Source organism: Dreissena polymorpha, chromosome 5, assembly GCF_020536995.1.
Source record: "Dreissena polymorpha isolate Duluth1 chromosome 5, UMN_Dpol_1.0, whole genome shotgun sequence".
Lineage (NCBI taxonomy): Eukaryota > Metazoa > Mollusca > Bivalvia > Myida > Dreissenidae > Dreissena > Dreissena polymorpha.
The window spans coordinates 107,750,630-107,767,217 of NC_068359.1; the positions used below are offsets into that span (position 1 = coordinate 107,750,630).

Genomic DNA, 16,588 nt, shown 5'->3' on the forward strand with positions numbered 1-16,588 from the left:
TTTTTATTTATTGACAAACAGAAATCTAAAATTCCATTATCAATCAATGAATTTTAATTGCAACAATTTCATACTCATTTTTTGCAGAATAAATGTAAACAAGGGGCAATTACTACATAAATATTCATGAAAGAGCTATGGTTCTTGTTCTTGGCTATGTCTTTCAAAAAGTCATCTATCATTAGATGACGTTTCATTTGAATCCCTAAAATACTTATACCTAAAAACCTGCTGTTGTCATGGAATATAGTTAACAAGAAAACAGATCAAGAGGCAGCTATATCTCCTGCAGAGATTGTTTGACCTTTAAGTTTTGACCTTGATTTTTTACTAGCTTTACAAACTGATTCCTTGTGCATCATGCCAATTATCTGAAAATTGTGGCTAAATTTGATGAAAATCCAGAAACGGGTAAAAGAAATATGGATAAGAAACTATATTATTATTTATGATACAAGTTGTTAAAATAAATAATTTGAACCCTAAGGCATGGTTAGTTTTGACCCCAGGGGCATTATTTGAACAAGAGCTGTGTTTGTGAAACACAATGCCCCCTACTGCGCCGCTTTGAAGCCATATATTTGACCTTTGACCTTGAAGGATGACCTTGATCTTACCTTTTCACCACTCAAAATGTGCAGCTCCATGCATGCCAAATATCAAGTTGCTATCATCAATATTGCAAAAGTTATGACCAAGGTTAAAGTTTTGGGACAGTCACACACATACAATGACAGACAGACACATACAATGACAGACAGACAGGCCAAAAACTATTTTTATAGTTATTTTTATGTAAGTCTATTAAATCAATTCAAACCTGGGATGTGGTTTATTGTGAACCATGAACAAACTTAGAAGACTTGTATTAGATGTTTCATGACCAAGACCCAACCTCTGGGCCTTGGGGTTTTTGGGAAGATTTTTAAGTTTTCACTAAATGCATATAAGAACATTAGCTGTGCAGTCAGAGACAGATTCCCCCCAAAACAGGGCCTTGCCACCAATCCTTTGATGACATATCCAACGGAAACTAATTCAACACTAAATGTCACAGTGACCTTGACCTTTGAATACGTGACCCCAATTTCGGGGTCATCTACTGGCCAATGAACATGTGAAGCATCGAGCCAATCCTCAATTCCTTGAGAAGTTATTGATTCGGAAACGATTTTCACACTTATTGTGACAGTGACCTTGACGTAGTCAATTTCAATAGGCTTTATCTACTGTCCAACGCCAATGCACATGGGAAGTATCAAGCCAATCAGTCAATTTGTTGACGAGTTATTGATCAGAAACAATTTTTACACTTATTGTGACAGTGACCTCGACCTTTGACCTAGTGACCCCAATTTTGATAGGGGTCATCTACTGTCCAAGGCCAATGCACACGTAAAGTATCAAGCCAATCGGTCAATTTGTTGACGAGTTATTGATCGGAAACGATTTTCACACTAATTTTGACAGTGACTTTAATCTTTGACCTAGTGACCCCAATTCAATAGGGGTAATCTACTTTCCAATGCCAATTTACATGTGAAGTGTCAAGCCCATTTGTCAATTTGTTGACAAGTTATTGTTCGGAAATGATTTAAACATTTATTGTGACAGTGACCTTGACCTAGTGACCCCAATTTCAATAGGGGTCATCTACTGTCTAAGGCCATTGCACATGGAAAGTATCGAGCCAATCCTTGGATCAGTTGACAAGTTATTGATTGGAAACGATTTTACACTTAGTGTGACAATGACCTTGACTTTTGACTTGGTGACTTCAATTTCAATATGGGCCATCAACTGTCCAAAGCGAATGCACATGTGAAGTACCAAGCCAATCGGTCCCACCTTTTACAAGTTACTGATGGGAAACAATTTTCACTTTGTGTGACAGTGATCTTGACTTTTGACCTAGTTACCCCAATTTCAATAGGGGTCATTTACTGGAAAAGGTTATGCACATGGGAAGTATCAAGCCAATTGGTCAATCTATTCACAAGTTATTAATCCAAAACAAACTGGTCTACCGACAGCCAGACCGACCAACATCCATCAAACAATATACCCCCTCTTTTTCAAAGGGGGACATAAAAATAACAAACCTCTCCGCCGTGCTGTTTGAGAGAAGTAATGTTTACAGTTAACATATAGGAATGTCAGGTTACCTCAAGGACATTGTCAATTTTGACCCCAGGGGCATTATTTGAACAAACTTTGTAAAGGATAACCAAACCATGCAACACAACAAATATTCAACACCTCACCCATGCTGTTCATAGAAGATTTGTTATGTTATTTACTATATAATTCTAAATAAATCATGTAGATCCGAGGCCAGTTTGACCCCAGGGCCATGATTTGAACAAACTTAAAGGTCCACTAGACAATGTAACACACCAAATATTAAAGCCATGACCCTGTGGATTAATGGATTTTTAAAGTCTTCATTTCATAAATATATTTTTAGCTCTGGTGACCTATATCTGAAATAAACAGGAACAGGTTAAACATATTTACAAGAGGGTCACACAAGAATAACTACTTTTGAGTTTCTTTAAAATCTGTGAATTGGTTATGGAGAGGCCATCATTAGAAGAACAAGGCAACACACCTCAAGCACGCAATAACAATGACAGCCATCTTGCTATCCTAAAAGCTCCCCAACAGCACCTTTGTGCCCAGAATGCTTACAAAAACTAAATACCCCGATAGCCAAATATCCCCAAGTACTGGATGAGAAAAAAAAATTCAATGCAAGACATACATTCAAAGTTTCAAGACTTTTGAAAAAACACCCTGATCAAATGTAGACGAGGACTTTGATGTTGGGCAAAAAATAGAGATGACCTGCCATCAAAATAAATGATAACTTTGCTTACCTGTTAGATGAAATACAGACTTGAAGCCCAAGCCAAACTTGCCAATTTTCATCGGATCATCCGCCTTGTTGCTGCTGTAAATCTGGCGAATGCCTTTCCAGTCCACTTCTGTGAACTTGGCATTGTTGTAGAACACCAGAGCAGGGGCCTACAATGGATTATTTAAATTTTTGATTATGGGCTAAGTGGAAATTCTGCACTATTTAAGTCATTGATCTTGAACCTTCTCTCAATATCTGTGCAAACCTATACAATCAAATCGGACAAGTGAACTCACAATTCTCTAATCCACAAATGAGCTTAGCCGTCCCTACTTTTAACTGATTGAAAGTTCTGTCAAACAACATTTCACAAAAACAATAACATATTTTATTATAACATTGCTTTTTTTAAACAAATTGTAACAACTTTTTGTGACATTAACGTTTAAAGATAATATTACATATTGCAGTTTCTATATTATTGTTGGTGCCACTCAGAAAAGTGAAATCTTTATGTGTTGTCTGTCTGGCTGAAGCATATTGAAAGTTCAATGCCACATTGACAAATAAATTACAATTTTTTTCAACTTATTATATTCCTTAGTCTTGTGGTTGTTCATATATGTACTTAGGATGTAGTTATGTCTAAACTAATTTACACTAATTAAAAGATGTCATGGGAAAACAACATGTGTTTTTACCCATGAAGATTTCTCATGAATTCAGTCATTTGTCTCATTAAAAATATGATATTCCACCAAAAAACATATTTGTGTTCTCAAAATAATATGTTATCAATTGCTTACATTGAAAATACTAACTACAATATTGGTGCAAAATATCTGTTGTTTGTGTCATCTGTAAAAACATGGTATTTATGGGCGGCCATCTTGGATTTAGACCCCATAAGAACACAATTTCTTGTGGGAACAGAAATACTACTTTACCTTTTACCCAAGACAATGTAGAACATCGTCAGAATAAAAACAAACTTCCAACCATGTGCCATGAGCTTCTGTTCCTACTAGACAATAATACTGTACAATTGTTCTGACAATCAGACAAAAGTGCTCTCCCCTGTAAACAACAGTAAACTTACAGGTTGCCTAATGGTACATCAGTCTGAAAATCAGCTGTACAACACTGAAAACTCATATTTTACTTTCATGTTTAAACAAGAGCTGTGTCAGTGAAACACAATGCCCCCTACTGCACCGCTTTGAAGCCATATATTTTACCTTTGACCGTAAAGCATGACCTTGACCTTTCACCACTCAAAATGTGCAGCTCCATGAGATACGCATTCCAATAATGGAGTTGCTATCTTCAATATTGCAAAATTTGACCTTTGACCTTGAAGGATGACCTTGACCTTTCACCACTCAAAATGTGCAGCTCCATGAGATACGCATGCATGCCAAATATCGAGTTGCTACCTTTAATATTGCAAAATTTGACCCTTGACCTTGAAGGATGACCTTGACCTTTCACCACTCAAAATGTGCAGCTCCATGAGATACACATGCATGCCAAATATCAAGTTGCTATCTTCAATATTGCAAAAATTCGACCTTTGACCTTGAAGGATGACCTTGACTTTGACCTTTCACCACTCAAAATGTGCAGCTCCATGTGATACACATGCATGCCAAATATCGAGTTGATATCTTTAATATTGCAAAATTTGACCTTTGACCTTGACCTTAAAGGATGACCTTGACCTTTCACCACTCAAAATGTGCAGCTCCATGAGATACGCATGCATGCCAAATATCGAGTTGCTATCTTCAATACTACAAAATTTGACCTTTGACCTTGAAGGATGACCTTGACCTTTCACCACTCAAAATGTGCAGCTCCATGAGATATGCATGAATGCCAAATATCAAGTTGCTATCTTTAATTTTGCAAAATTTGACCTTTGACTTTGACGGATGACCTTGACCTTTCACCACTCAAAATGTGCAGCTCCATGAGATACACATGCATGCCAAATATCAAGTTGCTATCTTCAATATTGCAAAAGTTATGGGCAATGTTAAAGTTTTCGGACGGACGAACGGACAGACTGACGGACGAACAGACAGAATGACTTACTAACAGACAGACGGACAGTTCTAAAACTATATGCCACCCTTCAGGGGCATAAAAAAGTTATGGCGAAAGTTAAAGTTTTCGGACGGACGGACAGATGCCATATATTTGACCTCTGACCTTGAAGGATGACCTTGACCTTCCACCTTTCAAAATGTGCAGCTCCATGAGATACACATGCATGCCAAATATCAAGTTGCTATCTTCAATATTGAAAAAGTGATGGCCAATGTTAAAGTTTTCGGACGGACGGACAGACGCCATATATTTGACATTTGACCTTGAAGGATGACCTTGACCATCATCTTTCACTACTCAAAATGTGCAGCTTCATGAGATACACATGCATGCAAAATATCAAGTTGCTATCTTGAATATTGACAAAGTTATGGCCAATGTTAAAGTTTTCGGACGGACGGACAGACGCCATATATTTGACATTTGACCTTGAAGGATGACCTTGACCTTCACCTGTCACTACTCAAAATGTGCAGCTTCATGAGATACACATGCATGCAAAATATCAAGTTGCTATCTTGAATATTGACAAAGTTATGGCCAATGTTAAAGTTTTCGGACTGACGGACAGACGCCATATATTTGACATTTGACCTTGAAGGATGACCTTGACCTTCGCCTTTCAGCACTCAAAATGTTAAGCTCCTTGAGATACACATGCATGCCAAATATCAAGTTGCTATCTTGAATATTGAAAAAGTTATGGCCAATGTTAAAGTTTTCGGACGGACGGACAGACGCCATATATTTGACATTTGACCTTGAAGGATGACCTTCACCTTCACCTTTCACCACTGAAAATGTGCAGCTTCATGAGATGCACATGTATGCCAAATATCAAGTTGCTATGTTCAATATTGAAAAAGTTATGGCCATTAAAGTTTTCGGACGGACGGACAGACTGACACACTGACTGACTGACGGACAGTTCAACTGCTATATGCCACCCTACCGGGGGCATAAAAATAACTCTACAGATCTTTTACCTTTGACATTTAATTGGTCAGAATAGGGGAAAACAGTTATGCATACTTATATCTAAGCCTCGAGAACTGGTCCAACTATTTCGAGCATTAGAAAAAGGCCTTGGTAGTGTTATAATATATACAATCTTACTTTCCCTAGAACTTTCAATAAATATTATTGTTTTTTTTAATTACTGTTTTTTAAGTAACTTTTTATGGACAACAATAAATAATTGCCGCTAAATGGATTATTAAAACAGCTTTATTTACATATTTACTACTATTTTGTGCTTTTCTGTGGTTAATAGAGGGAAACTATTATTAGTGATTTAAAGCTGGCAATCCTCTGTTCTAAAGTGTGAAGAATACAATTAAAATTAATTTTTCTTTCACATTCTTGCAGAATGTGATCATTATTCATGACATTGTAATTATATTTGTCCAATTTTCAAATCAAACCAATTTAAAATGTTATAAAACAAACTGGAAAAGTATGAAATTAAAGGAAATGTGTTGGTTTCATTAATTATCTATTTCATTCACTCCCTATCAACAAAAATTAATATTTTAACTCAGGGCTGAGCCATGCTGGAAAATTATAAATTCTCTGAAAACTCATGAATTGATCTCTGAATTCATCTCCCATACCTGCTATAACACAAGTATTTTGCAGAAGAGCAAGTCTCAAATCTCCCATACCAGTTATAACCAAAGCATTTCATAGACAAGGGACAAAATTGTCACAAAACCAGGTTTTCAGTTGAAAAAAAGTCTGATAAAGGGAAATAATTCAAAATGTGTATTGTTAACCCCCTTGTGTAAAATTGACCTTGATTTCAATGAGAAAACAAGCAAATTCGTTGAATTGATATCCCCCGCCTATATACTTCTGGACACAAAAGTGTTATATTTGACACTAAAAAAAGCATTTTTTTGAAGATACAAAGGGCCATAACTATGTTATTATCAGATGGTGTACAATGCCATTTGGCGTGCATCATCCTATTATCCATATATATACTCATTCCAAGTTTCAATGAAATCCGCCAAAGCACTTCCAAGATATGGCTCCGGACACAAAAGTGCCTATAGTAAAAAGCATTTTTTCAAGATACAAAGGGCCATAACTCTGTTTTGAACAGATTGTGTACAATGCCATTTGGCATGCATCATCCTCTTATGCATATATATACTCATACTAAGTTTCAAAGAAATCCGCCAAAGAACTTCCAAGATATGGCTCCGGACACAAAAGTGCCTACAGTAAAAAGCGTTTTTTTCAAGATATAAACGGCCATAACTCTGTTTTTAACAGATGGTGTAAAATGCCATTTGGCGTGCATCATCCTCTTATGCATATATATACTCATACCAAGTTTCAATGAAATCCGCCAAAGCACTTCCAAGATATGGCTCCGGACACAAAAGTGCCTATAGTAAAAAGCATTTTTTCAAGATACAAAGGGCCATAACTCTGTTTTAAACAGATGGTGTACAATGCCATTTGGCGTGCATCATCCTCTTATGCATATATATACTCATACAAAGTTTCAATGAAATACGCCAAAGCACTTCCAAGATATGTCTCCGGACACAAAAGTGCCGGACGGACGGACAGCCGGACGGACAGCCGGACGGACAACGCCCAAAAAATATCCCTCCACCTCTGGCGGGGGATAACAAGGGCTGTTTGTAAAACATGCATGCCCCCCATATGGGCTGTCAGTTGTAGTGGAATCAATTGTGTGAATACGTTTTTTGTCACTGTGACCTTTACCTTTGACCTAGTGACCTGAAAATCAATAGGGGTCATCTGCCAGTCATGATCAATGTACCTATGAAGTGCGTGATCCTAGGCCTAATAATTCTTTAGTTATCATACGGAAACCATTTTAATGTTTCGAGTCACTGTGACCTTGACCTTTGACCTAGTGACCTGAAAATTGATACGGGTCATCTGCCAGTCATGATCATAGTTGTTTCAAAATCTATCAATTTTTAGTTGTGGCGACCTTGACCTTGGAGATATTGACGTAATTCTTTCGTGCGACACACCGTCCAATAATGGTGAACAAATGTGCCAAATGATTTTAAAATGTCACAATGAATGACATAGTAATGGCCCAGACAAGCTCATTTATGACCATATTTGACCTTCAAACTCAAATTGTGACCTTAACCTTGGAGATATCGACGTGATTCTTTCTTGCGACATACCATCTAATGATGGTGAACAAATGTGCCAAATGATTTTAAAATCTCACAATGAACCACAAAGTAATGGCCCGGCTCAAGCTCATTTATGGCCATTTTTGACCTTCAAACTCAAATTGTGACCTTGACTTTGGAGATATCGACGTAATTCTTTCGCGCGACACACCGTCTAATGATGGTGAACTAATGTGCCAAATGATTTTAAAATCTGACAATGAACCATAGAGATATGGCCCGGACAAGCTTGTTCCGCCCGCCAGCCCACCAGCCCGCATTCGCCAATCTAATAACCAGTTTGTTTCTTCGAAAAACCTGGTTAAAAATCCTCAACACATTATTCCAATATGTGCAACAATAACACACCATACTTTGTGTGAAAGTATACCCCAAGCACTAAATGCATAAACAAACAATTACAGAAAATCATCAAATCAACTCTAATAACCAAGTGCCACAAAGCAACAAATCATATTTTGGTAAATCACGTACCTGGAAGAACTTCCTGTATCTTGCTTTCTTGCCTCCATCCTCATGGTTGAATGTGTCCCCCTCGTACAAAACCTTCAGCTCTGAAGCACCTGCATCGTCTGCATTCTGCACGAGCTCCTATAACCCATTGAAGTAAATGTACAAAACAGCTCAAACATAATGAAAGGAAAAACAAGCACCAATTAAAAGACAATAATATTGACAAAAATAGGTTTGCCTTGTTACATCACCTAAAATGTTCACAGGGCCCTCGATTTGCCATTTTTTGGGCCAAAATTTCGCCCCGTTCCCCCCTTAAAATAGTATACTTTTTTCCTCTATTTCAGCTAAAAATTCCCCCCTCCAATTTTTTTTAGTAACTTTTATGCTTATGTTTCCAGCTGCACCCGATTGTATAAACGCTGGTTAAAGTTACCGCTCGGTAACTTTCAAACCGAGGTAAGTTTGCGTTTTTCAGGTTTAGTAACCTTCAAGGTAACTCGATTGTATAAACACGATATACCGCAAAGTAACCTAACCGCGAAAAGTTGAATTTGACCACCAAGAAGTTTAACCAAAACATTCCCACAACGCATTTTTTTAATGACGTAATTTTCGTGCGAAGTGTCACGCTTCGATTTCTTTAACACACAAAATAAACAGCAACATGTATTTTTTTAATCAAATCCATTTACAAATGAAATCACAATACAATAAAGTGTACATTTTAACTAGGAGTTCATCAAACTATTTAAAGTGTTTACAAACATATGGCCAGGGAAAAATGTGATGATGTCCGGATTTGCATCATTTAGTGGAATCCTGGTGCTTCCAACTGCGAGAGAGTGCTTGCAAATACGCCTACTTTTCTAGTTGTTTTAAGTGATGTAACATATGTATATATATACATGGTCGTCGTTTCATGCTAGCATATTCTTCTCATTTGGCTTATAGCCCGTTTTCATGACTGCGTTATAAAATAATATCTTTCGCCAAATAACGATTTTTACACATTCAAAACACAACTCTGAGTATATCATTAACTTAAAATTACATCCAAAAATCACTCTCTCTAGAGTCCAATCTTGCATATTGCAATTGAGAAAAGTGCGAGTCTTTTTGACAATTTATTATAAACGCAACTTATTTCACATGTACATGTCAATTTATCACATTTTCCTTATTTCATGCAATGTGCATTGTTTATAATCCGTGCATTTACTTTTAACATTTTAGAATGAACAACAATCCATACAAATTTAGCACAATTCATAAATATTTGCTTTCTGATTTTATTCACGTTAGGCATAGAGATGTGTAAAGTATAAGATGGTAAAAATAGCACCACACTGGAATTCGGAATGTCCCATTTTTTTACACGGGTATTATCCACTCATTTATCTGTTGTGTAATGGAATGTTTTCCATTCTTTGTGTATTTTTATATTAAATTATTTTCTTGTACAATAAGGGCATTTACCATAGACAAATAAAACATTGTGCAAGTATAAACATATGTTTGTATGCAGAAATCTGCAATGCAACCGAGGTTACCAACGGCTATTATTTGATAAACTGCTCCGGTTCATTTGAACAGCAGTAATGACAGTATGTGAACGCGTTAAAAAAAAATCTCCCAAAAAGTGATTTTTAAAGAAATTTCCGTAGTTCAATGCCCGTAACTTTGCCTAAAATCAAAGGACCAGAACAAATCTCACACAGTAATGATCTGTAAGTCATAAAGGTAGACTCAAACACCAAAAATTTGGTACATATCTGAAAGTGTTTAGAAATAAAACCTCCAAAAACGGAATGCCTAACACTGACAGACAGTCTGACTGCTATATGCCATTTTAAAAGGGGCACAAATAAAAAATAAACATGCAACTTAACTTTGTAGAATTGATATCCCCCCCCCCCCCCCCCCCAATTTGAAAATTTTGTGACAGACTGATAGACGGACAGTTGGACGGAAAGAGTCAATTCAATATCCCTCCGCCTTTGGTGGGGGATAACAAGAACATTGTATATTTTATCTTGATGATCTATACATCATTCCTGTACTCACAATTACCTATCTTGATAATCTGTACATCACTCCTGTACTCGCAATTACCTATCTTGATGATCTATACATCATTCCTGTACTCACAGTTACTTACCTTGATGATCTGTACATCATTCCTGTACTCACAGTTTCTTACCTTGATGATCTGTACATCATTCCTGTACTTACAGTTTCTTACCTTGATGATCTGTACATCATTCCTGTACTCACAGTTTCTTACCTTGATGATCTGTACATCATTCCTGTACTCACAGTTTCTTACCTTGATGATCTGTACATCATTCCTGTACTCGCAATTACCTATCTTGATGATCTATACATCATTCCTGTACTCACAGTTTCTTACCTTGATGATCTGTACATCATTCCTGTACTCACAGTTTCTTACCTTGATGATCTGTACATCATTCCTGTACTCACAGTTTCTTACCTTGATGATCACATCATTCCTGTACTCACAGTTTCTAACCTTGATGATCTGTACAGGACTCAACATTAACGGTTGTCCGATTGCCCCTGGCAAGTAAAAGTTGGGTCCGGGCAAGTTATTTTCTAGTTGCCCATGTGCAAAAAAAGAACAAAGAAAAACGTGTGTTTCTGTGGTTAAATAGTACAAATAATCACGAAGGATTTGCACGAATTTACCTCAGCGATTGTTGTTGGTGGAAGTCTGAACTAACTACGCATGGTGCGCATGCATTTCCAAACTTATTTTTAGTTACTTGGGATTCCAAACATCGGTTTACAAACATTGTGTACACACCGGTCTTACTGACAATAACGTAGTGACGTTACCATCTATGTACAGAATGGCTTTCAAAAGCTATATATTGTGTTTATCTTTTTCATTACTATTCAGTTACAAATAACATTGTTGTTGTTTTCAGTCACGAAGAAAACTACTAAAATTATAACTATATAAACACAACAACAAATAGCTTCAGTATATATATTTTTCATATTTTGCGACATATATTTTCAACAATATTTCGCTTCACGTCAATTGACATTTTTGTTATGGTTCACGTGTTGTTTACAGTACTGTTAGCAGACGAGAAATGGCTAGTTTATTTAGCTTCGGCATTACAGGTAACTGTAAGTCTGCAAAATCCAATTATAAATGCACAGACAAATCATCCGAAAGTGCCAAAAAGTACGAATTGAAGCAAAACCTTAACTTTTTCTCAAAATGGAAAAGTGAGTTTGAATGGTTGAGATATGATGAATTGTTATAAGCGATGTTTCATAATCAAACATCGGCACAAATCTACATTTAGACTAATTAAACTTTATTTGCTGTAATCATTTTGTTAAATGTAAAAAAAGGTTTTGTGGTGTATCATTTTGATCTTTATTTAAAAAATATTAGGTTAACAGTTAATGTGATAGTTCATCATCATTGGGCAAGTGGCTTTACATTCAGGGCAAGTAGATTTTCTAAGTACTTGCCCCGCAGGGCAAGTTGGCTTTTAAGTTAATGTTGAGACCTGCTGTACATCATTCATGTACTCACAGTTTCTTTCCTTGATGATCTGTACATCATTCCTGTACTCAGTTTCTTACCTTGATGATCTGTACATCATTCCTGTACTCAGTTTCTTACCTTGATGATCTGTACATCGTTCTTGTGCTCAGAGTTTCTTACCATGATGATCTGTACATCATACCTATACTTACAGTTTCTAACCTTGATGATCTGTACATCATTCCTGTACTCAGTTTCTTACCTTGATGATCTGTACATTGTTCCTGTACTCACAGTTTCTTACCTTGATGATCTGTACATCATTCCTATACTTACAGTTTCTTACCTTGATGATCTGTACATCATTCCTGTACTCAGTCTCTTACCGTGATGTTCTGTACGTAATTCTTGTACTCACAGTTACCTATCTTGATGATCTGTACATCATTCCTGTACTCAGTTTCTTACCTTGATGATCTGTACATCACTCCTGTACTTACAGTTTCTTACCTTGATGATCTGTACATCATTCCTGTACTCACAGTGTCTTACCTTGATGATCTGTACATCATTCCTGTACTCATCGAGGATCCTCTTCAGCTGGTGAATTATCGGGGGCTGCTCTATTCCTGCGTACTCCGCATCCGATTCGGAGTCTGAGTCACCTGCAGTTTGAATATAGATCTGATGAGAGGCACGCCATGCAATTGAAGAAGTATTGTAGATGCAATAGTTTATTTTAATTACAACAAGGGACTAAATTGTCGCAAAACTAGGTTTTCAGTTGAAAAAAGTCTGATTAAGGGAGACAATTCAAAATGTGTATTGTTAACCCCCTTGTGTAAAATTGATCTTGATTTCAATTAGAAAAAAAAAGTCTGATAAAGAGAGACAACTCAAAATCAAAATGTGCATTGTTACTGATTGTTCATAGTTACATAGTTGTTTCAAAATCAATCTATTTTTAGTTGTGGCGACCTTGACCTTGTAGATATTGACGTAATTATTTCGCGCGACACACCGTCCAATAATGGTGAACAAAAGTGCCAAATGATTTTAAAATGTCACAATGAATGACATAGTAATGGCCCAGACAAGCTCATTTATGGCCATTTTTGACCTTCAAACGCAAATTGTGACCTTGACCTTGGAGATATTGACGTGATTCTTCCGCTCGACACACCGTCTAATGATGGTGAACAAATGTGCCAAATGATTTTAAAATCTCACAATGAATCACAAAGTAATGGCCCAGACAAGCTCATTTATGGCCATTTTTGACCTTCAAACTCAAATTGTAACCTTGACCTTAGAGATATCGACGCAATTCTTTCGCGCGACACACTGTGTAATGAAGGTGAACAAATGTGCCAAATTATTTTAAAATCTGACAATGAACGACAAAGTGATGGCCCGGACAAGCTCATTTATGGCCATTTTTGAACTTCAAACTCAAATTGTGACCTTGACCTTGGAGATATTGACGTAATTCTTTCGCACGACACACCGTCTAATGATGGTGAACAAATGTGCCAAATATATATGATTTTAAAATCTGACAATGAACGACAAAGTTATGGCCCAGACAAGCTTGTTCTGCCCGCCCGCAAGCCCGCCCGCCCGCCGACATCGCCAATCTAATTACCAGATTTTTCTTCGGAAAACCTGGTTAAAAATACCAGTGCCGGTACTTATCTAGGGTATTAAGTACTTGTTACCAGTAAAAAAGGAAGTTTTTGGTAATGACAGGAACAATTACCAGTGATGAGTGAATAGGTTCTTATGTGTAACATGATTGAAACACATCAATAAGCCCAAAAATAGACCTTTTTTCAGAACTCAACTGATCTCCAACTCAAATCTACCCTTTACTGTAAATATATGCACTAGTACCATAAGAATATTTGCATACTGACAAAAGATTTGAGGTGAAAGTAATTTCAATCACCATAAATAACCCAATGGATTGAGGTCATTTTATGTTGACCTTATCTTAACTAGCTATTAAAGCAGTTTTCACAGAGTTAAGAATAACAACTGTTGTGAAGGTACACAATAGGGCCATCCTTAAAAAAATGTTTGTTTGGCATAACCCGACCCAGGTTAATTTGGGTGGGTAGGTAGGTAGGGATTTTATTTTATTTTTTGTATTTTTTTTTTCTGACATTGAACTCCGACATATACCAAACTGAAAGGTAAAAATCAAATAAAGCCTCATGAAAGGAAATTGGTAAAGATTTTTCAGCACCGTCCGTATCACCGCACATGTATTTGTAAGTCTATTTTTTGTATAAAGAACATCGAAAATATAATATAATCGACAAAAAATACTTTATCCGAAAACGAGAGTCCGAAAAATTGTACGCATTTTGCACATGAAATAAAATGTACATATCGTTTGACTACAGAAAATGAAAACAAGTAACCTAGCCAGTCTGCAAAATTCCCCTATCGCCTGATCGCCAATGCGATGAAATCTAGGCTCTGGCGATAGAAAAATTGAATATAGATTGCCTGAATTGCCATGAAAAAAAATCAGAGAAAATAAACAAATAAATAATCAATTTAAGCATTTCAGGTGTAAATTCTTACAGTGACACCGCTTGGTTACTTCCCTTAGTTTTCTATCATTAGTGATCTCCCTTAGCTGTTACTTTTGGTAAACTGAACTTGAATTCTACGCCGATAAATGAAATACTAGTGCGAATTTTCGTTTTTAAATTAAGTATAACGGTTAAATGTGTGTTATCAATAGCTTTGAAATTATTAAATAACCGTAACAGTGTAACACTTCAATATTTACACATGTCATAAAGTCGCCGATGACGCTTTAAAAATATCGGTTTATTATCATGATTGACTGATGTAAAAGCTTATCCAGTCAACTAGCATACATGGGCATTCACTCTAAACAATTAAGGCTTAGATCAAAAGATGAAAGCGAGTGTCATTTTGCCGACAGTTTTTATAGTTTTCTGTTCTGGAAGCGCAATTAGTACACCGCCTTGCAGGCGGAGTAAAGCGGTACATTAACATCGATAGTAAACAATGAGAATGCGCGCAGTGTATATACATATGCAGAAGTTTACCTAAGCGATGAAATGACGTCGTTATGGACATGTATTTATGCACAAAAAGTTAACACGCGCAACACATTTCCAACAGTAAATATGAATACGATTTACTCTAGGGTGTTATACTGTTAACTTGTTTCGTGTTTCAAAACTCTTAAAAAATAATTCCCCAGTCGATGCGCAATTTATTTTGAATTCATAACCATACACACGTAAACTAACGCACCCGTGCATAGTGCCAATGTATCCATACATAGACGACTTTATTTTATATCCCTCTTAGTGTATTATGTAAGTAAATGCATTTAAATAAAAAAAAAATTCAAAATATAGTTTTCAATTAAATCAAAACACTTGAACTCATGAGCCCTGGTGTTTATCATTCATATGATTAAGATCGATACCCGTGAGCACCGGTTTTGTATTTTTACTGGTAACTACTTTCTGCCGAGAATTACACTTTAATTGTACTGCTAAAGCCAATAATTTTTTAACTGAAACTGATAGCTACGACGGAATAAAAGTTTGAAACCTGGAATACTGATTTGTTTACAATCTTACGGTTACCCCCCAAATGCAATCTATATATAACGACTGTGTTCGTCCTTTCATGTAAATGTCAATGTAAATTAATTCTTTTTTTTTCTGGCTATGAAAAATTTCCTCTGGCTATGACATTTTTGAAGTTTCATAGCCACATTGGCTATGAAGACAAAAAAGTGAGTTTTGCAGACTGAACCTAGCAAATACGTAATTAATATACTATTTGGTTGACATATTACTTTACAATAGCATAGTTTGTGAGTAACATTTTAATTTCAATCAAGAACAGAAAGGTGTAACATCTTCGACATGTAACTCATTATTTAAATATCATCCTTTAAATCAGATCAATAGACGGTAGAAAGTTGTAAAGTGATCAGCTTAAAAATAATTTATTGAGTGTTACGCTTCTTTTCATTTGCTGATTTTTTATACGACTTTTGCCATCACAGGTACTTGAACAAAATTTTGGTCCTTATATATGTATATAAGGACCAAAAAAGTTTTTTCAAACACCTGTGTTTGCCATCGGCCGTTATATTGCAGGCAGACGACAATATCAACTGTGTTTTCCATTATCTGCGCATGAATGACCCAATATTACCTGATAGCGAACTCAATGTTGATTGGCCAGCTACCATATGCTCTTCAAAACGTTCATGGAAACAAAGAGGAAAATCCCGGAGAAAAATAGTTTAAAAAAACAACAATCTGGATTAAAATGGCGGATGTTTTCAATGAAATTTAACGAGATTTTAGCATTTTCGCAATTATGTTTTCTTTGAGCCAAATACGCTATATTTTCGCAAATGGCGAACGA

General features: G+C 36.2%; 1 protein-coding gene across 1 annotated transcript in view; it reads right to left on the bottom strand.

The window, feature by feature from the left end:
* LOC127880667 (sacsin-like) overlaps positions 1-16,588 on the bottom strand; it is a 60,162-nt gene that overhangs the window by 23,313 nt on the left and 20,261 nt on the right. Inside the window, exons 3-5 of the mRNA XM_052427998.1 lie at positions 12,704-12,816; positions 8,641-8,757; positions 2,880-3,027 (exon numbers count right to left, since the gene is read on the bottom strand). Of these exons, the coding sequence (XP_052283958.1) occupies positions 2,880-3,027; positions 8,641-8,757; positions 12,704-12,816 (378 nt within the window). The remainder of the gene's footprint in view (positions 1-2,879; positions 3,028-8,640; positions 8,758-12,703; positions 12,817-16,588) is intronic.